The sequence below is a fragment of the Durio zibethinus genome, chromosome 10, assembly GCF_047325235.1.
Source record: "Durio zibethinus cultivar Kanyao isolate XHJ-2024 chromosome 10, ASM4732523v1, whole genome shotgun sequence".
NCBI classification, from domain to species: domain Eukaryota; kingdom Viridiplantae; phylum Streptophyta; class Magnoliopsida; order Malvales; family Malvaceae; genus Durio; species Durio zibethinus.
Genome location: NC_143171.1, coordinates 23,138,258 through 23,162,525, shown reverse-complemented (window position 1 = coordinate 23,162,525; position 24,268 = coordinate 23,138,258). Strand labels below are relative to the sequence as shown.

The window sequence follows — 24,268 nt, the reverse complement described above, 5'->3', positions numbered from 1 at the left end:
AGAAAAGTATATAAAAAAGAAAAAAGACATAATAAAGGAAAAAAAATGAAAAATAGATGACTTGATGTCAAATGCTTCCCACACAAAAAATTACAAAATATAAAAAATAATTTGTTAAATATAGAGAGAAGAAAAAGTAAATTAAAAAAAGAATAAAATAAAAAAAGAGAAAGAGAAAGAGAAAGAGACAGAGACAAAAATTGAAATGGAAGAGTTGAGAAGTGGCAAGTTGAAAGTCAAAGTTGCCGAAATTAATAGAATTGCTTCTATTGGATCAACCAAAATAAATAAAATCGGTCTTATTAGATCTGGGTGATACATGAAAAAATATTTACAGAGGGCAAAATGCGTAAGATTTATATAATGGTTTAAAAAACAAAAAAATTAAAAATTAAAAACCTAAAAAAGGGAAATAATGGAAATAAAATTTTTTAATTAATAATATCAAATAAGTGCATTGTTGTAAGGCTTAGTATGTTATTGTAATATCAAGTGAGTTCCACACAATTTTTTTTAAAAAATAGATAATTTATTAAATACATAAAAAAAAAAAATTTAAAATTAAAAAAATGAAAAAGAAGAAAAAAAATAAAGGGGTTCATGTGGCTGGTCCAATGGTAAGTCATATTTACCAAAATTAATATATAGGATGGTTTCATTGATAAGTGAAAATATATATAAAAAATTAAAATTTTGGTTTTTTATAAAATAAATTTTCTATATTATTTTTTATTTTAAAAATATTTTCATTAATTATTTTATTATTTTTAATTACTAAAAAAGGATATAACGAATGAATGTACTTTTATGTTGAATTTTTTCTTAAAATAGGGAAAGAATTATTTCCACTTTTTAAAAAGTAATAAAAGTTTTCACTATTTTATCTAAAGATAAGTAATATAACTTTTATTAAATTTAGTGTTAATATTTGTTCAAATCATTTTTAATAAATTTTTATTTATCTTCATACTCAATTTAAAACCATTAAAATTTCAATTATAAATTTAGTTGAGAATGTATTACTCATCTTTAAATAAAATAGTAAAAAAAATTTCAAAATCATCCAAAATCAAAATTTAATGGCAAAATTAAATCAAAATCACCCAATATATAATGCTAAATTAGAATGTTTAGCATTTTCTTTGGCATGATTTCCTATAATCTCTTTAATTTATCTTCAATATAATCACAAAATTTATTCCTCAATAAATAAGCATGATAATAACTTTTGTTACACAAAATTAGGGTAAACCTATCTACTAAGGGTTCTTTCAGCATTTAACAATATAATAATTTATTATCTCATTCAATCTTCTTAGAAAGGTAAATATCATTTTTATTTATTATTTTCGTTAACTCTTTGGATTGCCTCTTAAAATGTTTAAGTCATTTTGGTATATTAATAAAAATCCTTATTGTCATTGACTTAATTCCTTCAACATATAATTAATTAATTTATTACACAATAAAAAAGTATTAGACAGAATAGGTGAAGGAATATTTTGCTGTTTTTTTTCCAAAATTATAGATATCATCTAATTTCTTGGGTGATTTCTTTATTCATTGCATGATTTCTTATTCATTGCGTGATTTCTTTATTCATTGCATAATTTCCAAAATCTTCTTTTGGGTTAAATGGAATTGAATTTCTTTCCCCTTTATATGTCTAGGCCTTTATTTTATGCATCGGTTCTTGGACTCAGCTTTTTATCAAAAAGATTTAATATAATTAATCTTTCCATATTGTTCTTTGAAATTGCCATGCTTAAGCTTTTCTTTTCATTTCCCTGCATGTTCATGTTCTATTTGGTTGCAGCCATCGGCAAGGGGCAAATACATGACATTGGTGGTCAAAAGATTGATACAACTTGGTTTGATGCTCATGCAACATTCTATGGTGATATAAGCGGTGGAGAAACTATGCGTAAGTATTTGGTACCATCCATTCATTTGTGAGTAGATCATGCTTTTTATAAATCTAAAGCATAATTTAGTCGATTCATGTTTAAGATGTGACATTTATAACAGATTTAGAATTCAAATTTCAGTAACTGTAACTTTTTATCTTATTTTTAGACTGCGGCTGTTATGTATAAAAAAAATTATACATTTTTATGATTTAAATTAGGCAGTTGTCACTGTAAATTATGTGTGATTATTGCAGAAGGAGCATGTGGATATGGTGATCTATTCAAACAAGGGTATGGACTTGAGACGGCAGCCCTTAGCACAGCTCTATTTAACAAAGGACTTACCTGTGGTGCTTGTTTTGAAATCAAGTGTGTCAATGACCCTCAATGGTGTTATCCAAAAGCTGGCTCCATCAAAGTGACTGCAACAAATTTTTGCCCTCCAAATTACTCAAAATCTGATGGAAACTGGTGCAATCCCCCATTAAAACACTTTGATCTGTCTATGGCCATGTTCACAAAACTAGCACAATACAAAGCAGGAATTATTCCTGTCATGTACCGTCGTGTTTTGTGTTCCAAGAAAGGTGGGGTTCAGTTCCAGGTCAAGGGAAACCCCTACTGGACTGTGGTGTTGATTTACAATGTTGGAGGTGCTGGTGACGTTAAGGATGTTAAAATCAAGGGCTCAAGCACTGGGTGGATACAGATGAGGCGCAACTGGGGAGTGAATTGGCAGACTGGAACGAAGTTAACAGGCCAAAGCTTATCATTACAGGTGACTACGAGTGATGGAAAAATGGTGGAGTTCGATAACGTGGCGCCGGCTAATTGGCAGTTTGATCAAATTTTTAACGGGAAAAAGAACTTCTAGGAAAATTTTTCTTGAGCCTCTTTACATTATTGTAGTGGTGGATTTCCTAAATGCGAGCCCTTTGAGTGCATGCTTTTGATGCAAATTGTTCTTGATTAGGATGTGTTTTGGTGTTTCTTTTGTGGAACCAAACAAACCATTCGCAAAATTGTGTCACATTTTTACGAATTTGGATCTCTGTTTTTTTTTTTTTTTTTCGTATAGGAAATCTGATCATGGTCTAATCATTGCGTGATTAAAATTTTCAATCTGGGCTGATATTACTCAAAATCATGCTTTTTGATAATGTTCATTCACTTGTGCTTCATCATGCTTCATTTGGAAGATTGGCGGAAAAAGATTTTCATTACCCTATGCAATCGTTCTATTACTGCACCTCAAATGAGCATTAAATAATAAGATTACTTACTCCATCCTTCCCATCATGCAAGCTAATAAGATCACCTATTCCATCCTCCCTATCATGCAATTACAAAGTTCAATATTCATGTTGACGACATTTAATAATACGAGTTTAGATAAGAGATAATATCGAGTAGAGTATCTATTATTTTTTAGATATCCATGCTCGAATTTGGTTATTTATTAAAATATTTAAATTCAATAATTATTCAAATACTTTTAATTTCTGTTATTCTAACCTTATTCATATAATATAGGAATTATCTATTAAGTATCTGAACCCTATGAATACTCATTTGTTAAGTGAAAGTTGAATTTTCAAACTTAAATTTAAAGTTAATTTTAATGCATATTATTAAAAACTTTTAAATTAATAAATTAAAATTAATTTGTAAAAAATAAATTAAATTGAAAATTATAATCAAGATATTTAATGAATTAATTTCGTTAAGTATTAAACTAATAATAAATAATTTAAAAATTAAAAATATATATTATTTATAATCATATTCGAGTAGTGGATATCATAAGATCATTACTCGAACCCATGATGGATAGTAATTTTACTAGCCAAATTTGATTATAAGATATCCGAAACCTACTTAATCAAATCGAATAGTTTCAGATACCTGTTTATAGGTTACGGGGTACCAATTGCCATCCCTCTGTTTAGATCTATTTCATTACATTTTTGTTCATTATTTTTCAATGTAAGTGAATTTAAAATAATTTTCATCACCATTTTCAAATATTGCTCTCGATGTGCTGGTAGGTGTATTGTTTAGGTATTTGCTATTATTAGAAATTAAATTTGATTATTAAAATTAAAAATTTAATATTTTATTAATAAATTACACTATTATTAACTTTGATAGGTGTATTTCTTCAACTTGAATCGACTGAAAATTTATAATAATAATCAATAATCATTAACTAATTTTGATAAAAATATATATAATTAAACCAAATTTAGTTGATTAATTTAATTTTAGATTGGTTAATAAATAGTAATCCTTTATGTACCATCCTAGTTGCCTACTAGAACTTCAGAATATTTCACTTATTTGCAGTGTTATTTAATTTTCTAAGTGTAGTTGAAAGAACATTGTCTTTTTTTTTTTTTCATCATTTAAAAGAAAATTAACACATCGTATCTTTATTCCTTCTTTGTATATTTGAAGGAACATTTTTATCATCATTTAATTTATTTTTACTTCTTAATTTATTAACCCACTAATTTTTATCTACTTTATTCACTTGAAAAGAATATTATGTCTCCTCTTATCTATATTAAAGGAGAGCTTGCAGGTTTTTTGTTGACATGGCAAACATTTGGTTAAATTTCATCGGATGAGGTTAATTATAATAATTAACAAAAAAGATTGTATAATTAGGGGCATAATTAAGTTGGCTATTAGTGTTTTGACAGCATATGTGGGCTTACCTTGTCATGTTTAGAAGAAAGAGTGGGAAAAACATTGGTTTATATGCAATTTTAAGATAGTAAAATTACATGTCTTACAAAATAGATGGAAGAACTTGAGCACATGCAATGCCTCAATCTAACAACCCCCATTCCCTCTAAATTTCACAATCTTTCCCTTCAATTTCTTGACACCTATTGGGATAGGTATATATTTTATTCTAAGTGTATTTTATGAAGACAATGGCTTGAATTAGTTTAAAAAAAAAAAATCACAGTAAAGTGCGTGTGTCACGGACCTAAGGGGGAGTCCTGAATCCCACATCGAACATAATAGGAAGGTCCCTGGGGTATAAAAGGGTTCACACCATCTCCGCCTTGTGAGGCGCTTTTTGTAGGACAAAACCGTGAGGCCAGGGGGCCAGAGCGGACAATACCTCACAATGATGTGAACCGTGGCGGAAGGCTGATCTGGGACGTCGGAAGGGTAAATGTCCGGATCCCGAAGCCGCACGGGTTCGGAGCTTGAGTCTCGACCCGTGACACGTGCATCAACTCTAATTTTTCATTAAAATTTTCAGAGTATCAACTTAACTTGTGAGTTTTTAAATCTCAATATTATTTCCCAAATGATCAAATTTAAGCATAGAATGCTTATTATCTTTTAAATTTGGTCATAATTTGGACGCTAATTCTTTTTCGCAGATGAAATTCCAAACTACTAAAAAAGTCTGAAATTAGAATTAATCATGGTAACGTTGACAGCCAAGTGCGTTAGATTTACTTTTCTATTGAGATACACTTCGAACCACATAAAATAATAATAATTAAAAAAAAAAAAACAGTACAGAACTCTTAAGTTGAACAAGCTTCAGAGTGATGGGGATAAAAAAAAAAAAAAAAAAAACATTTATCATTTATTTTATGGTAATATTCAAATTTGTTATTTATCGTTGAACGAGTGTAATTTGATTGTATGTACGGTGATTAAATTGTACCCGTTCAAATATGAATCATAATTTTGTCCATTATCTTAAGGTAATAAATTTGGATCTTATTTGGAAAAAAAAATGTTGTTCAATGCTAAGATCTCAACTCTAGTCAACTGTTGCCTAAAGCTTGGTTGGAGCCTAATGACTGTTTATGGTATGGCAACATCTGAGCAATTTTTCATGTCTTTAGACTTCATACTAGCATTTTTCTCCAATAAGATCGAAATTCTGTGTGCTACGCAGCTCTAGTGTGGATAATATAGCTGATGCTTGACACCTAGTCCGCTATCACAGGGTTATCATCTATATGGAAAGAATGACCAGGAAAGCAACTTTGCAAAGATGGCATCTCCTAGTTTTCGCCTTTGGGTTTCGGTAGACTATGGGAAGGTTGGAAATAGCTAGACTAAATAGCCATTCCAGTACCAGGACACCAGAGGAAGGTGAAGCTGGCAGTATGGGAGCTAAGGAACACAAATCTCACCTATCTTTGTTCATGTTGTATGCTGAATCACCGTCCGGACGTCCCTGGCAAGTCCTTGGTAGTCTCCTTTTTAGTTCATGGTGATGGTTAGCACTTTGCATTGTTCCTTTTTTCCTGGTACATGGAAGGTTTACAGTTTCTGATCCTTCAAACAAGTACATCAAAATCATCAAGAGTTCACTGGGATTGTCAAAATCATATGCTAATAGGTGTAACACAGCCACTATGTCAGAAGCAAACTGAGGCAAATGATTTGTATGCCAAAAACTGAGGCAATAGAAGTTAAAGCAGAAATATTACTATATCATATTCAATACCTGTCCCCAATGGCTTCACAACACAAGCTGATATTTGTAATTCCAATGGATGATGGGATAGCCATAGAATATGCACAAGTTAAACAAAAGAACTGTTCATATTTATTGATTACAATGAATAAGAAACTTATGAACATGCCAGAAAATGATGTCACTTGAGGCCAGGAAGCAAGGGATTTGAATCATTTGCAGTAGAGAGCATCCCCAGTGAAAAGCACAACAAAGGCTGAACATATTATTACATCTCTAGCTCATTTTCCTTCCTGTGCTGGCCACGAAGCTTCCACCATTCATTTCCAATCAAGCATGTCTAATAGCCACAACACCTCTTCTTTGAAACTGGCTGCATCACAAAAATCCATTTCAATGCCAAAAACATCAATGATGCCATCGTTTCCATCCTCCATGAAAAGCAAAGAGATCCACGCCCGGATTCCCGAAATGAAGGGGTAGTTTGGAGAAAAGTCGAGGTAGTCGAAAGCTAGGGCCCTAGAAGCTGTACGATCTATATAATCGAACAGGGATTTATTAATTACGCAGGCAACCTTATTGGAGTCCTTCCGCCCCACAAGCACTGAAACACTCACAGTCTGGCTCCAAGGAACATTGAACCTTGGCTCAACAGCTAAGGTCATCTTGTACTCAGGACCCTCAAGATGAAACTTAAGCATGTCACAAATTCCAGTAGGTGGGATCTTGATTCCAGTTTGGAGGACAGGGCCAGGAACAACTTCAGAGAAAATCAACTTATCTTCAGTCCAAATGTCAATGAAGAATTCCAGATCATCAAAGGAAAGTCTTGGAGGGAGAAGAGTTCGCCGATGTTTCCGTTTATAAAAGGCTTGATACAGTTTGTAGTAGGTTACAGTAGGAGGGTTCGGCCGCTTGCAAATGGAAGGCCATCTCTTAGCACATAAACATTTCCAAAAGTAATCATCTCTAGCTATGTTTCTCCATTGCTTACAGACCGCCATGCAAGCTGCAAGGTCTATGCCATCTAATAAAGGAAAAACAACCTTCAAAACTTCTTCACATGACATTTTCAGATTGCAAAATGACCATCAACGGCTGAATGACAGTTTACTGCTGCAAATTGCAATCATTTATAGCATCAACAGGTGTAAAGCAAATAATAGCTGATGGATTCCTGTGAAAGAGAATCAAGTTTTAAATTCCAAGAGCATCTATGGATCAGCATTAAGTTCAAAATAAGAATGCTGCACATACATGACGTGGCAAGAAGTCCATATTGTGAAAACAGAAAACAGCAACATGTAATGATGCATTTAACATAAAGCTAATATAAAAAGGTATTCACCTCCATTAAAACTAACACATTCTTTCAGGCAATCTGGTCAGTGTCCTTGAAAAAGATGATTAAACTTCAGTTTTTTACCTCCCAAATTTGCAATTAGGCTATTCTACTGAAAAACAATCACATCAAGTCAATAAACTCTCTGACTAAAAAGTCAAGTTTCATCGACACCATAACATTAATCTATGATATGAGAGCTAAACCCCAACTCGATTACCTTTCCTCCATAACAGGACCAGACACACATTGTAATACACAAATGCAAATAGCAAAACACACACATCATGTGATTCTAAAGAATTCAACATACAATATCAACACTTCAACAACATGATAAATCGCCAATTCGAGACTAAGCACGATTATATACTCCACATAATACCTATCTAGCCTTATAATTCACATAACTAGAAATCAAAAACATAGATAATCCTTAAGCCTATGCTTAAAATTTCCTCAAAAAACACATGTTTACTTTATAACAACTAAAACAAAAGCCAAATTACAAATCCATTAAAATACATAAAATATAACCCTAAAAATAGGGTCAAGCCATTAACGACAAAAATCCATAAATTTAACTAAATTAACCAAAAGTGAAAAAAAACCCATAAACATAATATCAAATCAAACCTAGTATTTCATAATACGAGTAAAAATAAAAACTTTCTATTTCACACATGAAAAATTCGCCAAAAAAAGCGAAAATTTTGAGAGAAAGAGGGGAACGGACAACCCCCAGATCGAGATAAAGCAAAAGAAATGAGAAGGAGATTGGGTACAAATAAATGAGTTAGAATTATTATTCACCTGGTTTATCGGTGGGATTTTGGGGAAATTTTGGGAGAGTTGGTTTGTTTTTTTTTCTTTAGCGTTGAAAACAAACAAAGAAAAATAAGGTTAGGAGAAAAGCGGAGAGCGAGAGGAAAATAATTGAGGGAGAGAGGCTGCGGATTGGAGAAAGTCGATGAAAGAGACAAAACCTCTGTACCTAAAGCCAAAGCAATGGTTAGTTTAATCAAATTGAGTATTGGATTTTTCTTTATAATAAAAAGATTTTATTATTTTTTTTGGTAAAAAATAAAATTCGTGATAAATAAATTATTTAATTTTTTAAATTAAGATAAGATGTATCGCACTTGACACATGTGATTATAAGTCATGTATTTGATATGATCTCAACAAATTATCACCGACAAGATTCAAATTCAATATCTCTTTATAAAAAAAAACGATCTTAATCGATTGAACCAATTATTTATTAGTAAAAAAATTTTATAATTTTCTTTGGTATCATGTACTCCAATAAATAACAGTAATGATGCAAATATTTAATTTTCTTAAAAACTCTAATGTTTAATCACTCTTTCTTTTAATATAATTTCATAAATATGATAAAAAAATTCTCAAAAAAATAGTAATAAAAATTCTCACAATTTTAATTGAAGTTTTTTAAATTTGTATTAGTATAAAAAAATTTAAACATATAAATATATTTTTTTAATTTCTAAAAAGAAATTAGGTGGGGAATAGATTTCACAAATATGAGATTAAGAGTGAGTATTTCTCGGTCTAAACCGATTAAATCTACTTAAAATCAATAATTCAATTTATTGGTTTAATTTTTTTGGTTTCAGGTTTATTTTAGATAATTTAGTTTATCGATTTTTTATTTTAAATTTTACAAACTGAATTAATTAAAAATATTAATTTTTATAATTAAATATTTAATAAAATATTCATTTACCTTAATAACCTTAAATTTTAAAATTTTTATTTAATTCAATTTGAATAAGTGATGATTACCATAAAATTAAAAAAAATAATAAAATTTATTATAATTTTAATTTAAAAAGATTATTGTAATTATGATTAAAAAATTTTAATAAAAATTTAATATTAATTTAATTTTATTAAAATTAATATTTAAATTTAATTAAAAATACAATAAACTTCGTAACGTATTAAAAAATGCGGTGGGATCCAATCGTTTCTCAGTAGCCTCTCACCTCCAATCCTCTACTCTGTGTCTCTCTGGATCTCACAGACTGACAACTCTCTTGAATCCGGCTGCCACTCACATCGTGCGTCTCTCATCTCTCACACCACTCTCGTCTCTCATGCCTCTCATCTCTCACGGTCAGACTAAGGTCATTTCCCTTCTTCTTTTGCCAAGCGACTCAAGATGAAGCTAGATGTGTATTTCTCCTTTCGTCCTTTTTAATCACTCAAGATTTGATGTGTTACCAATTACTTTGGTACGGGCTTTTTTTTTCTCATTTCTATTGTAATTTAGGAATTTTGTTTACACATGTGATTTTGTAAATGATTATGCACTACTGCTTATTTTGATTGATTGATAAAGATTTGATATATATGGTAAAGTGTTCGTCTTGTGAATTTTGCTTGATAGTTCTTATAAGATAAAGAGAAAACTCAAATGATCATTGAATTGAATTGGTTTTGATCATCATCGAGATCGATTATAAATTTTGGTTGTGGCTTTTGTAAATGGGCTTGTGGCATATGGATGGTACTAACTATTATATTTGAGGCAATACATGAGAATTTAAATTGAAAAAACCAAAAAAACCTATTGAACCTACATAAGTCACTTTGATTTATGTAGGTTTTTAAAGCTTTGATCGGTTGGTTCTTATTTTATATAAATTAAATAAGCTAAGTTTATTTTTCGATTTTTATAATTAAATTAACTAAATAGATTGTTTGCTTTCTCTTAAATGAGATGAAATGAAAATTTTAAATTTATATCACTTATAATTTTCTTTACTATAATATTATAATTATTCAATTATAATAAAAACATATAAAAATTCATCACTTGAAAATATGAGTTTTAAATAATTTTTTATGGATCTCACTAAGAGTATAAATAATACATTAATACTCATAAACTATTCGGGATTGATTCGAATAAAACTCGAATTCGATTCGATTATTATCGAGTCGAGCTCGAGCTCGAATAACTCGACTCATTGATCGAACCAAATTCGAATATTATTATACTCGACTCGAAAAGCTTGTGAGCCTAATCGAGTTTTTATATTTAAATATTTTTTATTATTTTAATTAATAAAATATCTTAAATTTTAGCACAAATAATCGAGCTCTTGTCGAGTTTAAGAATCAAGTTTATTTTTACATATTAATTGACCTTAATCAAACAAGCTTACGTAACTCGATTTAAATCACGAATCGAGCTTGAACTAAAAAAATAAAACTCAATGAGTTTGGGCCGAGTATTGAGACATGAGTTGAAAATCGAGCTCGAACTTGAACTCGAACTTCTCACTATATCGACTCAACTCGATTATATCCTTAGATCTCACATAATATTAAATTATGATTAACTAATTATATTATAATAATTATAAATTATGCACTCTCAGAATTTCTCATCGGTCTGCAAACACACTCTCAACCCCAAACCTGCTATCATCAACATTCCTAACAAATTATATCATTACTCATAATATCTGGATTATACACAATTAGTAAGAAATCGTAATAATGAATTTTAAAAACAAAAATAATCTTACATACTTTCTGACACTTTCAATAGAAATTTTGAATTCTATATCAAAGGGATTTAAAGCGTGTCATATTCTTTGTTAAAGTGTATTTAAAATAATTAATAAATTAATATTTTTAAAAATTCTATTAGTAATATAGAATAATTTTTTTGAAATCTTTTGATTTTTAAAAATATATATAGCTAAAAAATATATTCATTTGTAAAGCTTTTAATTAAACTCAATCTTCAACAAATTGTATTTTTTTTCCCTTTTCTTTTTTTGGAAATGGAAAACTTTGTTAATAATTGTAGATAAAAAAAATCAAAATAAAAAAAAAAGTAGAAAAAAACTGTTTTGTGACTGATGGATTGGGATTTGATTATAGCTGATTTGTCATTCTTTTACCATGGGGCCCAACTACATGGGCTTACTTTGGACCATCGCAATGCATCTTTGCATTTTATGGCCTTAGCCGGCCGAACCTCAGGCCTGGCCAGACAATCTCAGCTCAAGCCTAGAATTTTGGTACCATGGGCTTTGTTGTTGGATCCCTGAGCCTAGCAATGAAATACTTTTCATCTTTTCTACTACCATTTTCTTCAATGGTAAAGGGGTAGGGTAAGGTAAGGTAAACATTCTTTTTCCTAATGTTCTTGTTTATTTCCACTTCTGTGTTTGTTTTACGATAATAAGAAATTTCTCTCAAAAAGCTAGGATGAATAATTCATTATAAAAAAATTACATAATAATTATGAAAAATTATATTAAATATAAATGACTAAAATTTTAAACTCTCCATACATGGACTTAGGGCTCATTTAGAGATGACATGGTGCAATGAAAGCCTCCTTACCACATCGAACCCTCTAAAATCTAGAGTTTTGATACGATGGGAAGGCTCTCTCACTATATCGTGCCATTTAACCAAACTTTAGATGGAATTAATGTCAAACTCTTGTCCTTTATGACTTGCTTAGCATGACTTTGCCACTTTGGCAAAACTTGATATAGTTAAATGCTTCTTTCATTTCTCCTTTGTACTTAAGAACTGCCCTTCTCATGTATCACTCTCTTATCTAAAGTGTAGGTAGGATGGCTATATTCTTTTATTTCAAAATGCAAGATTGAATCCCATTTTGCTTTCTCATAGGCTTTCTTTATATATATGTGTAAAAAAAAAAAAAAAAATCAGATTCAAATACAAATCTTGGATCGATATATATATATATATTTATAAAATGATCCTTTAAACATTAAATTTAGAATTTATTTGAGTTGGTTCATGCAATCAATATTAAAAGGTGCCATTTAATAGGTTTAGGGTTTTAATCTCAACATTTGTATTCTTTCTTCTATTTCCGGATTTCTTTTTTTTTTTTTTTTGTAAAAAAAATCCTTTGAACGTTACTCAATCAACCTAAATAGCACTTCATTGGATTAATTTGATTTTTTCCAACTCAGTAAATATACACCTTTGAATCTTAGATTATATATCAATTATCGATGTTTTTTTCCTTTTATCTAGGTCCAACATTGAACCCCACTCTTGTTTTTAGCTTTGGACTCCGAAAATGCAACCAAGAAAAATTCATGGAAAAAAAAAGGAAGAAGAAAAACCTACACAAGTCTCAAGCAACAATTGTAGCATGCTAGACAAAACAAGTGGGTCATGGGGGTTCACCCAACATAAAATGGTGAAACATCCATGTTGATTATGCTACCTTTTGCCGACCAAAAAACAAAAGGAATAAAGCACAAACCAGTGCATGACTCAAACAGCTGAATTCTCTAACAAAACTTTTTCAATGAACCCATAATTCTAGAGAAAAAAAAAAAGGGAAAAATCGTTATATTTACATCACATCTAGTATAAGTCTCAACAGTGGGCCTCGTTATCTCTTGTCCTCGCACTTCTATGAGCTTATCCTTTTGGGAGGAACCAAGCTACAGAGAGAAATGTTGCTTGACAAGTCTCTATTTGTAATTTTGTATGAGTTTACATTATTTTCGAACTATTTGTTAATACTGTTCACACGTGATTTTGCAAAATTACCAGTCTCATATATTGCATCGATATGATCGTCGAATGATAAATTAGATGTGCATTGAAATTCATTGATTAAATATGTACCAAAAATTAAGGCTTTTAGAAATTAAGAGGCTGTAGTGCAAACATAAAAGATGTCATTTATTAAATATAATTATAAGAATTAATCGAATTAAAATTTGAATTTAAAAGTCAATGAGGCCTTAATTTAGTGATAATAAAGAGGAAGCTCTAAAACCTTAGATCCAAATTCTCCTGTGTGTGGGTTAAAGGTACAAATGATATATTAATATTTATAAATTATTTGAATTTGATTCGAATAAAATTTAAATTCGGTTCGATTATTATCGAGTTAATTTAAAACTCGAATAACTCGATTTATCGATCAAGTTAAATTTAAGTATTTTTATACTCGATTCGAATAGCATGCGAGCTTAATCGAATTTTTATATTTTAATATATTTTAATTATTTTAATTAATAAAGTATATCGAATTCGAGTTTAAACTCGAGCACAGATAGTTGAGTTTTTATCAAATATAAGAATCAAAATTATTTTTACATGTTAATCAAGCCTAATCAAGCGAACTCGAATAACTCGATTTTTATATCAAGTTGAGCTTGAGCTAAAAAAAAAATTCGATGAAGTTTGAGCCAAGTTTCAAGGCTCGAATTTAAAGTCGAGCTCCAGTTTAAACTTAATACTGTATCAGCTCGAATTCGATCAATTACACTTTTAGTGTGGGTTTGATTGTTTAATTAAGTTATAATTTATTAGTTGATTATTTAGTGATATAATCGTTGATTCTATAAATATAATACTTAATTATGAATGTAGTTTTAAGAAAATGGATTTAAAAAAAATAAAGATTTCAATTTTATGCGGATACATGAGAAATTCATGTATGAAAAATAATTTGAAAAATTTCAATACTTATATATATATTTTTTTATTCTCAATATGCCATCTCCTTTAAAAAAAATAGTTTGAATATTATAGAGTGTATTTTTTTTTATTTTCACTTTAATTAATAATTATGTAGTGTATTAATTTATGAACAAGACAATATAAATAGAATTCCGAAAGGAATAAAAATGGGGTTTGGACTTTGGACTTTCTATCAAATGTGAAGAAATTAAGGAAAGATTTTATAAAAATAAACATATTTTTTCAATGTTAATTAAGTATCACTTTCCAAATTTTCTTGATTTTTAACAATACAAATTAAGTTTTAACCAAATATAATACCAAAAAAAAAAAGTGTTACTCAAATATTATCTTTTTGGGCTTTTCAACTACAAAATTTTTGTGCTATACATTACATTTGAAGAGGTGAAACACTTGCCTATGCTGCCAATGCTGATGAGCTGTGTAGCTCCTTTTGTCTCGGTAATTATATGCATAATTTATTGAAACTATCACTTTTTTTTTTTTGTAAGAAAAAATTCGAGGTAAATAAGTTGTTCAATTTTTCAAATTAAAATAAGATATATCGTACCTGATAATTTAAAACAGATGGTTGCAGATCATACATTCAAGATGATCTCAATAAATAATTACCGATAAAACTTGAACTCAAAATTTTTTCATAAAAAAAAACGAACCTTAATTAATTAAGCCAACTACTTATTAATTCATGTTTCTTTGATGCTTGCATGTTTGTTGTCTTTTACATGATAATTTAATGATTCTTTTGAGTAATAGGAATAAAATTTATTGGAACCTTCCCATAAAATAAGCTTAAATATTTTCTTTGTAGCTCAACCCAAAGTTCACCATCACAACAAGCATGGACTTACCTCTCTTTCTATTTCTTTTTTTTTTTAATCATTTTTGTTGCTTTTTAAAATCCCTCACTTAGGATTGACTGATCCACAAAGAAACGTATAATTTAAGGCAAATTCTGTTATCTCATTAATAATTAAATGTTATATTCATATAATTAACTGAATAATAAGTTATTATATCATAATTAAGATACAATTATTAAATAATTAATTAACAATTAAAATATAATTAGATAATCAAATACACATATAATGAGATTAGAACTTAAAACCTCAAGATTCTTTAAAGAATGAAAGTGTTGGAGAGATAACTTTCTTTTAAAACTCAAACATGTTGATGACTTCGTCGGAAAAGATTTGATTTAATGTAATAAATAATTAAGTTGGTAAGTTGAAGAATTTTTTTTTTTTTATCAATTAGGATTCAATTTTTTGTGGAAAAATATTTCGAGAGTAAATATACTGAATGTATTAAGTTTATATGAACAAAGTAATATAACCCTGATCGTTTTATAAAAAATAATTAAAAGAATGATCTCACTAAATAATTTACACATGTAACACATGTATAATCTCAAATAAACCTGAAACCCAAGTTCAAACATGTGATTTAAATCCAGTTCTAATAATAATTATAAATCATGGATCGAATGATCTAAACAAAGGCAAAATAAATATAATTTATATATGGGAAAGGTTGAGGCTGAGGAAATAGGATGAAGAAAAGAAAAGTGGGTGCTGGTAACTTGATCAGGCCCATGCCGGGAATGTGCTGAACATGCTGTACATTTCAAGCTGCTTCACTGTCTCACCTTTAATTTGTCACATGCCATCACCTCTTTCAAAGCTACACTCCAAATCCACTCTGCCATTTGCCCCTCCCCACCCCCATGTGCTTCTCTTTCTCCCAATGGGACTTTGCTGGTCCATATCACCTTCACATGCACCTTCTAGGGAAGTCACGATGGCAGAAAACCCTAATTCCAAACTACCTCACAACCCGTTCATTGACTCAATTGCCCTCTCCTTTGTTTGATGAGTTTCCATTGTCTTGTACTATAAAAAGTTGCTTTAATTGTCTTGTTTAATTTTAACTTCATTCTCTTTATTTTTTTTTTATCTTTTTACCTTTTAAATTTTGGATGTCATGTGGGTTTCAATTGTCAATTATATTACTAATCTTGTTAGCTCAATTGATACGATTGTTTTATATATCCAATTATCGATTAGTTTTAATTTCTTTAAATTTTTAACTCTGTAACACATAATGGAATAAATTTTTAATTAATTTTTCGTCTTTCTTTGTAGATTATGAATCGCATACTAAGCCATTACGAGAGAGGAGATTTGAATCCTTATTAACGATTAAATTAATAAAAATATTTGAATTTGACGATTAATTCAATTAATTCATATATTTATTTTTTAAAAATATATTCAATAAATTTAAATTTTTAATTTTAAGTTTTATAATTTTTTTCATCTTCAATTTGCAATAACTTTTATAAAAAATAAAAAATAAAAAATTTAAAACTTAAATTATAAATACAAATTATAATTATAATCAAATATTATTATGTTCATATATAAAAAATCGTTGAATAATCAAATAAATTAACCGACAAATTAGAAACCAAATCCTCATTGGTTCAAACTCTGAATTCTTCTCTCACAGCTATTGAGAAAAAAGGCTAAGCGGCATGCGATATGCAGATATTATCACTTCTTCCACAGTATCTTTTCTTCCGCTTGTCAAAATCTTTTTCTTTGAACTAAAGTATATATGATCAATTTTAAACCACGTTTTATTTAATAAGAAAAAAGTACATCTTATTTAAATTAAAAAATTAAAAATCCAAAAAAAAAAAAATCCTGACAAGACTTTTTTTTTTATTAAAATTAAAAAGGCCAATAATGGCATTTCTGTAGAAACTCATAAAACAGGTGGCAAATGCTTAACTTGCCCTTACAAAAACCCCGTTACCACCTCTCTACGCTCTGTATTCTGTCAAAGAAAAAGCTTTGTCACCATTTTTTCTTCCTCCTTTCTCTTTGTAACAAGCCCCAAAAAAACAAAATGAGAATCCAAAAAATCTTCAAAAACCCATTGAAAGAAGCTCAAAGAAAATCATCAACATCAAGAAGTAGGGCAAGAAATATAGCAAGACAACGAGTTGTTCATGCACGTTTCTGTAAGAGAAGAAGCTTTGTCAAGTGTTCAAAGCTAGTTTCAGACAAGCTTGAAGCTCTCAAGACTCTAATTCCTCGTCACGTCCAAAATGGAAGTAATGAAATAGTTGAAGCAGAACAGCTGTTCCAAGAAACTGCAAATTACATAATTGTTTTGAAGACCCAAGTCTTTGTTTTGCAAAAGCTTATTGAGTTTTACGATGATGATGATGGGTCTAGAAATGCGAAGCAAAATCTTGTTCAACAAGATCAATCATAGTCATTCATTAATTATTTAAGTTCTTTTGTTTAATTTTTTATTTTCATGCAAGAAAAAGAAGAGAAGATCTTTTGGTGCTTGTTTGATGGTGGAAAAAACGAAGGAAAATGAAAAGAAAAAGCAAAAGAAAAGAGATCTTTTGGAAATATCTTCTATATATATATATTTATGCAAATTGTTGGACTTGGAGGCATGTCCCTGTTAGAAAAAAAAAATTCTATTCTTTTCTCCTTATTTTCTTGGCATGTTTAGATTTAGTTTAAAAAAAAATCCCAGCGGATTGCATTTGGGTTTGGAACTTCTTTCATGCTACTACTAGTATAATTTTTTTTCTTTATGAATATATTAATAATTGAAATTTAATCATTTATTTTGAAGAGACTAACTATTAGTAGTACTTTTGCTGTCTTAAAATTATTGTTACTGATCGATTTTTATATCAAACAAATTTAACTTTGATAATTTTTTTTAATAAAATAACAAATAAAAAAATTTAAAATAAGATTTGTAAATTATGAGTTTCTAATTTTTTAAAAAATAGATTTTTAAAATTTTAATTTAACATTATATTTCAAAAAATAAGATCAAAGAAAAATTATTTTAATAAAAAATTATTAAAGAGTAATTATTTTATGACGGAAAAGGAGTAGTATTTTTTAACTTTAGCAATTGCATATTTTGCTCCGACAATTAACACGAAAAATGTCAATTTCCCATTAATACAAGTAAATATATTGCTTTTTAATATTTTTTGAATTTGGTGTCCTGAATTTTATTGAGTGTTAGAGAAACAAGCATGGGAAATTGACATAGTAATAAAATATAAAGTGAGAAATGGAAATTAAGAAGTGGCCCTTGTCATAACTCATAAGGGTGAAGGCATGCTTCTGTCTCTGTCTCTGGGGTTATGAATAGTGATGAAAGTGACTTTGTTACTCAGCTGTGAAAGAAACCCACGTGCAAAAGCCATTTTTTAGGGAAGCAAGCTTGCAGTTTGGCCCTGTCTCTCCAATTCTCTCCTCTCTCTCTTTCTCTTCTGTCTATCTCTTTCTTTGCATTCACATGGGATGGTGAATGCTTTTGCCTCTTTATTTTTTGTCCCAAATATATCTCAATGTGGTTATCAAAGTTTATAATAAATTGAATTAAAAAATTAAGATAATATTTAAAAATTTAATATTCAAATTCAACACATACAACATTTTTTCTATTATTAGATTGTGATTATATATATATAAACTAAATTCTATGTTGTAGATAGATTTGAATTTATGATAGACATAACTTAATTAGCACCAAAAATGGTTTTAGCATCTTCTATTTATTATTTAATTTAGTCCGCAACCAATCTCTCATCGTGTTTAACATAATTTTATTGGCTTCAATTCCCCTTTTGGTACATAAAATTTTTAGTGAAAATAAGCTTTTTAATCTTTTAAATCAAAACAAGAAGTGTCTTGTCTTTTAAATTTTAAAGACCATGCGTTCGATATTAATGTGAACGAGGAGCTACAATAGTTGGAATTCAAGGCCATTGAGGTATATCATCTTCTGTGTACATGTTTTCCACGGTAAAGCTTGCTTTGTATCTAGTTTAAGTGTACCAACTGAGTAGAATTATTTTGCAGCAAAATTTTTCTCTTCCTGATCAGTTGAAGAAAAAGGCCAGTGCTGAAGATTCATCTACCTTGATAGCAATCATGAGGTAATGTTTGATGTTTTACTTGGATCTCCTTACTAGGAAGGGCACTTGAGTTGAATAGGAACTCAACAGTTGAATTTAATTTCTGTAGAAATATATATTGAGGATGTGGGTAATAGTTGTAAATGAACGTGATCTAACAGTTTTTTTTTTCTTGTCTTGCTTCACAAAGGCTCTTGTCAGTTCTCATTCTACAGAACCAAGCTTCACGTCGTGACATTATTCAGTTAACTCGAGCTGCTGGGAACCAAACCGCATATCATCCAGCAGAAAACATTACCTCTGCTCATGCATCTCAGTATCAACAAAATCCTACTTCAGTCACAATATCAAATGAACAGAATCCCATTGGATGGCCAAATTTTTGTTTTGGCTCAAATTTAGGAACATATACTCATCAGAGTATGGACAATGTCTTCACAAACTCAGCACCCTCCCAATCCTCAACATACAGTCTGCCTGTTCCTCAGTCAAATGTGCGCTGAGATACCAATCACCTTCAGAATCAAAATCAATCTTCTGCAACAAGTTATGATTTTTCAGATTTAGACTTGGATTGGGTCAACAACATTGGTCAATGCAATCAACAATCTCCTGTTGTTTATTTGCAGCTTCAAACCTCACGGTCCACATAGGATGAAGAACCATTCAAGGAGGGAAATGAAAGATAAATCATACTACAAAGAGCTGAGAGCTGCTTACATATAGGTAACTAGTATGTTATGTTGTATTTATTTTATATTTGTAGAGTAATAAAGTCTTTTTTTTTTTTGGATTATATTTAATTAATGTCAAATTAACGAGTAATTATTGTGGTATCACATTGTGATATATCTTAATTATTAATATGATTTTAGTTAAGTGTAATCTCGATATCAATTCCGTATTTACTCCTATAATAGTATGGCTCAATATTGACCAACATGTTAAAAGAAGTCTTTGCTCTCATCTCTGTATACCAGGCTGAACAATTAAGTTTCATAATTTCAGTTTGTAATGAAAGGTAAAGAACAATTCTCTCGTTTCTTTCTGTGTAGGTCACCATTCTAACGTCTAAAGGTGGCATCATGAAGCACGAGATGGCGATTTCAATTCCGTAGATGTCGGTAATACAAGATTGAGCTCTCGTCTACATCTAGATCAATTTTATTTCTGTTTAAATTCATGATGGTTTTGTTACAGCAGAACTTAATGCACTGTCTCCTGATCATATATCTTTTGTTACTGGTACGTTTTACTTTGATATGGACACCTCTTGGAATCGTCTAACTCGAGCATAGCTGGTTAGCAGTGCTTGTACATTCTAAAGAAGTAAATATGGTCTTTGTGCCACGCAACTTGAACGAGAAGTGAGAGATAGGTTGTTGTTTTCCAGGATTAATTTTGAAACAGTATTACAGAAGCTTTGATGGTGTACAATCGTATAAAAAGCGGCAGGGACTGAATGATATTGTACAGAAGCAGCTTATTGTTACCCAATTTTCAACATTTATTAATCCAAAAACATCAAATTATTGCAGATGATTCTTGTTAGCAGATTTGCTTTATATTTGACAATAACAAAATTATAAGCTAACAAGGATTGCAATGAACTGAAATTCATGAAAGTTATGGAGAATCACATAGGTTTGCAAAATCTAATTTAACAAGATGATGGAAAGTTGCCCAAGCAATATTCTTTCAGAAATTAATCTTTGCTTCTTTCAACGAAAGAATTATTGTGTTCAAATACTTTTCTCAATTTTTTTGGGCAGTATGTACTTTTCTCAAATTTGAAAATAAGAAATAATTATGATAATTTGGTTTGAGAAAATATTTTTTGTTTTTATTTTTTATTTTTATTTTCTAAAAAATAGTTTTTATTTTTTATTTTTGTTTTCTAAAAATTATATTTGGTAAACAAAAATAAAAATTGTTTTTTAAAATGAAAAAATAAAAAAGTAAATAAAATATTCAATAATATTACTATTAATGTCATCTAATTATAAATATAATATATATTTACTAATTAATGATCTTAAAAAAAGTTTAAATATAGTAACTTGTAAAACATAAGGAAAACAAGTCATTTATATCCCTTCTTTTCATAATTAAAAACATATTTTTTTTGTTTTCATATTTCAACTCATTTTCATTTTTATTTTTAAAAAATTTATTTTCATTTTCAATTACTGAACATATTTTCACTTATATTTTTTGTTTTCTTAAAAAATAAAAATAAAAAATGACATTGTTTTCTTAAACCGACAAATGTTTTGTTTAAAAAAATAGTCATTTTTTGTTTTCATTTTCTTGAAAAATAAAAAACATGAGTGAAAATATATTTGGTAATTGAAAATGAAAATAAACTTTTAGAAAAAAAATGAAAATGAATTGAAATATAAAAACAAAAAAAATATATTTTTAATTGTTAAAATAAGGGATCTATGTAGACCCCATTTTATTTATTCCTTTTATTTATTTTTTGCTTTTCTTCTTCTCTTTTCTTTTTTTTTTTTTTTTTTTTTTCTGGCAACGGCTTTGACAGTCGCTTGCAAGCCACCGATGGCCACCCTAATCGTAGGTAATCAAAATCTCATATTTTTTGAGATTTTGATCTTCTTTTTGCTCTATAAATAGAGTTGTAAAAACACGCAAGACAGAGAAGGTATGAAGCTAAGAGACCTTGCAAAAAAATAATAAAAAATAGATTAAAAAAAGACACTGCCAAGTTAAAAAAAATTCCTTAAAAAAAAAAGCACTAAAACACAAGTAAAATCACAGTCCCTGGAATGGGAACCACAGCACCAGTCTATAAAAAAAATTAAAAAAAAGCCACTTTGGTTAAATCTTTCAAGCTAGATTTACGCGATTCAAAGTCCTTTTTTACGAAATTAAACTCGAATTCATGTTTAGGAGGTGAAGAAAAGATTCTGAGAGATTTTAAATTTTTCTGACGACTGACAGACGACGGTCAGTGACCATCGACGATGATCGACGTGGCAGAGCAGTCGTTGGATTTTGGATTTTAAAGAGAGAAAAGAAGAGCGTCTGAGAGGAAGAGAGAGAAAAAATTGAAAAAAATGGGCTGATTTGGCCTTTAAATAGGCCTTCAAAACAATATGGTTTAGGCAATAAGCAAACAACGCCATTTTAACATTAAAAGATCCGCACGTCAACCCGAGATCAAACTCGAAGTCCGTGCGCTAGACCTAAATACTCGCCTTTCCTTTAACCCATGATCGGTCCAGTCGAACTGGTCTAGATCGGACCAAATCGACATTGAATAGACCAGACTGACATTGACCGAACTGTTGATCGGTCCGATTTAGGTAAAAAATTTTTTTTTGAATTTTTTTAATATTATTTTTTGTTATTTTAAATTTTATTATTAATATTTATACATATAAAAATGTTTAAATTTACCAAAATAAAATTTTTATTGTTTTATAATAATAATTAATAAAATTTATAATAAAAGTTTTTGATAAGTATAATTAAATAAAAATAAGAAAAAATAATTTTATTCGACGATGAGATTCAAAAGTACTTCGAGTAGTGATATCTACGAAATCTCTAGGTGAGAAGATTTTTTTAAAATATTACCAGTGTATTAGAGTATTTATAAAAAAATTTTCAATACAATAAATTTTTTTTTCTTTAATAAAATAATAAAAATTAATTAATAAATTAAGAATAAGTAATAAAAAAGAGAAAAAAATAAATTTTATCCGATGATGGGATTCTAAAAGTATTTCAAGTAGAGATACTTTAAGAAATCTTTAGGTGAGAAGTTTTTTTTTTAAATATTAGCAATGTATTGAAATATTTATAGAAAACCTTCAATATAATAAAATTTTCATTTTCTTCAAAGTTTTAAATGAAAAGATTAATAAAACAATTAATAAAAATTTCTAAAAGGGAGAATCAAATGTGTGCGCATCAACATGGTAACATTTTGCATTGCATGCATGATGTAATTTTTTTAGGAAAAGTAAATTTGAGCCCCAAGGATAATATTCTAAGATATTCTGATAAGTGATACCTAAGAAATCTTTAAGTGAGAAAAAATTCTTTTAATATTACCAATATACTGAAACATTTTAAGAATTATTTTGATAAAAGAGTTCTAATTTTTTTTTCTCGAATAAAATTTGAGCACTAAAAAAAAACTAATTTTCAATAAATAAAAAATATAAGAAAATTATTTTTCAAACACCGAAAATAAGACTGTTTTTATTAAAATCATAGAATAACACGTAGTTAAGTGGTACCGTTTCTAAACGGGCGCTATGGGGGTGCTAATCCTTCCCTACATGTAATCGATTTTCGAACCCAGACTGTTTCACAGACCATAAAATTATCTTTTTAATAAATTTTAATTAATTTTATTAAAAGGATAAATTTTAATAGGTAACCAATTGCACATAGCCAACAAAGATTAATGACGACTCCATTATATTTTTATTTTGTTTTCAAATTCGTCGGATAGACACAAAATCGTTACGACAATCTATATTATATTTTTCCTTGTATTTTGCAAATTATCATTTTTAAACATTTTTTAATATCATTATTAATTAATATATATATTATATTTATAATTAGATGCCATTAATAATAATATCATTGAATATTTTATTTATTTCATTATTTTTACAATTTTAGAAAATAATTTTTATTTCTGTTTACCAAATACAATTTTTAAAAAACAAAAAATAGAAAGTAGAAACTATTTTCTAAAAAATGAAAATAAAAAATAAAAACAAAAAATATTTTCTTAAACCAAACAGAGAATTTAGGGTTTACTATATAGTTAATTAGTTTAAACATTAATTAACCCTTAAACGTATCACATTTCAATTTAAATATTTTTTACTAAAAAATAATTTTTTTATAAAAAATATTGACATAATATTGACACGTTTTAAAAGATGTATTTCAACTATAATTTTTTTATTATAATCTTTTAATTATCTAATTATAACAAAAAATTATGTAGCAAATCATCATTTATAAATGTGAGTTTCGTATAAAATTTTGATAGATTT

At 28.7% G+C, this 24,268-nt stretch overlaps 4 protein-coding genes across 6 annotated transcripts; 3 read left to right on the top strand and 1 right to left on the bottom strand.

Moving 5' to 3' along the window:
• Window positions 1-1,761: 1,761 nt before the first annotated feature.
• On the top strand, window positions 1,762-2,830 carry LOC111293371 (expansin-A23-like). The gene is made up of 2 exons (XM_022886121.2): window positions 1,762-1,924; window positions 2,165-2,830. The coding sequence occupies exons 1-2, from the start codon at window positions 1,762-1,764 to the stop codon at window positions 2,782-2,784; spliced, it is 783 nt and encodes a 260-aa protein (XP_022741856.2). The 3' UTR covers window positions 2,785-2,830.
• A 3,537-nt stretch (window positions 2,831-6,367) lies between these two features.
• On the bottom strand, window positions 6,368-8,709 carry LOC111292792 (F-box protein At5g39250-like). Of its 3 annotated transcripts, XM_022885367.2 has the most exons (3): window positions 8,528-8,708; window positions 7,721-7,826; window positions 6,368-7,549 (listed from the first exon to the last, which is right to left on the bottom strand). In XM_022885367.2, the coding sequence occupies exon 3, from the start codon at window positions 7,440-7,442 to the stop codon at window positions 6,693-6,695; it is 750 nt and encodes a 249-aa protein (XP_022741102.1). In that variant the 5' UTR covers window positions 7,443-7,549; window positions 7,721-7,826; window positions 8,528-8,708; the 3' UTR covers window positions 6,368-6,692. The 3 variants fall into 3 exon arrangements, with proteins under 3 accessions (XP_022741102.1, XP_022741105.1, XP_022741101.1); XM_022885370.2 differs by lacking the exon at window positions 7,721-7,826 and having other exon boundaries at window positions 6,368-7,488; window positions 8,528-8,709; XM_022885366.2 differs by lacking the exon at window positions 7,721-7,826.
• Window positions 8,710-17,083: 8,374 nt separating this feature from the next.
• On the top strand, window positions 17,084-17,719 carry LOC111293370 (uncharacterized). The gene has a single exon (XM_022886120.2). It carries the CDS (start codon window positions 17,165-17,167, stop codon window positions 17,534-17,536), a length of 372 nt encoding a protein of 123 aa, XP_022741855.2. The 5' UTR covers window positions 17,084-17,164; the 3' UTR covers window positions 17,537-17,719.
• A 1,376-nt stretch (window positions 17,720-19,095) lies between these two features.
• Window positions 19,096-20,760, top strand: LOC149516545 (uncharacterized). The gene is made up of 4 exons (XM_089766265.1): window positions 19,096-19,107; window positions 19,165-19,241; window positions 19,411-19,946; window positions 20,276-20,760. Exons 1-3 carry the CDS (start codon window positions 19,096-19,098, stop codon window positions 19,721-19,723), a joined length of 402 nt encoding a protein of 133 aa, XP_089622391.1. The 3' UTR covers window positions 19,724-19,946; window positions 20,276-20,760.
• The last annotated feature ends 3,508 nt before the right edge of the window (window positions 20,761-24,268 follow it).

Excerpts from the sequence above, each read along its gene's own strand:
- LOC149516545 (XM_089766265.1), top strand. Across the intron at positions 19,242-19,410 it reads ACCTTGATAGCAATCATGAG|GCTCTTGTCAGTTCTCATTC; the intron begins GTAATGTTTGAT and ends TGCTTCACAAAG.
- LOC111293371 (XM_022886121.2), top strand. The coding sequence starts at position 1,762 with ATGCTTAAGCTTTTCTTTTCATTTCCCTGCATGTTCATGTTCTATTTG. Across the intron at positions 1,925-2,164 it reads AAGCGGTGGAGAAACTATGC|AAGGAGCATGTGGATATGGT; the intron begins GTAAGTATTTGG and ends TGATTATTGCAG.
- LOC111293370 (XM_022886120.2), top strand. The coding sequence starts at position 17,165 with ATGAGAATCCAAAAAATCTTCAAAAACCCATTGAAAGAAGCTCAAAGA.
- LOC111292792 (XM_022885370.2), bottom strand. The coding sequence starts at position 7,442 with ATGTCATGTGAAGAAGTTTTGAAGGTTGTTTTTCCTTTATTAGATGGC.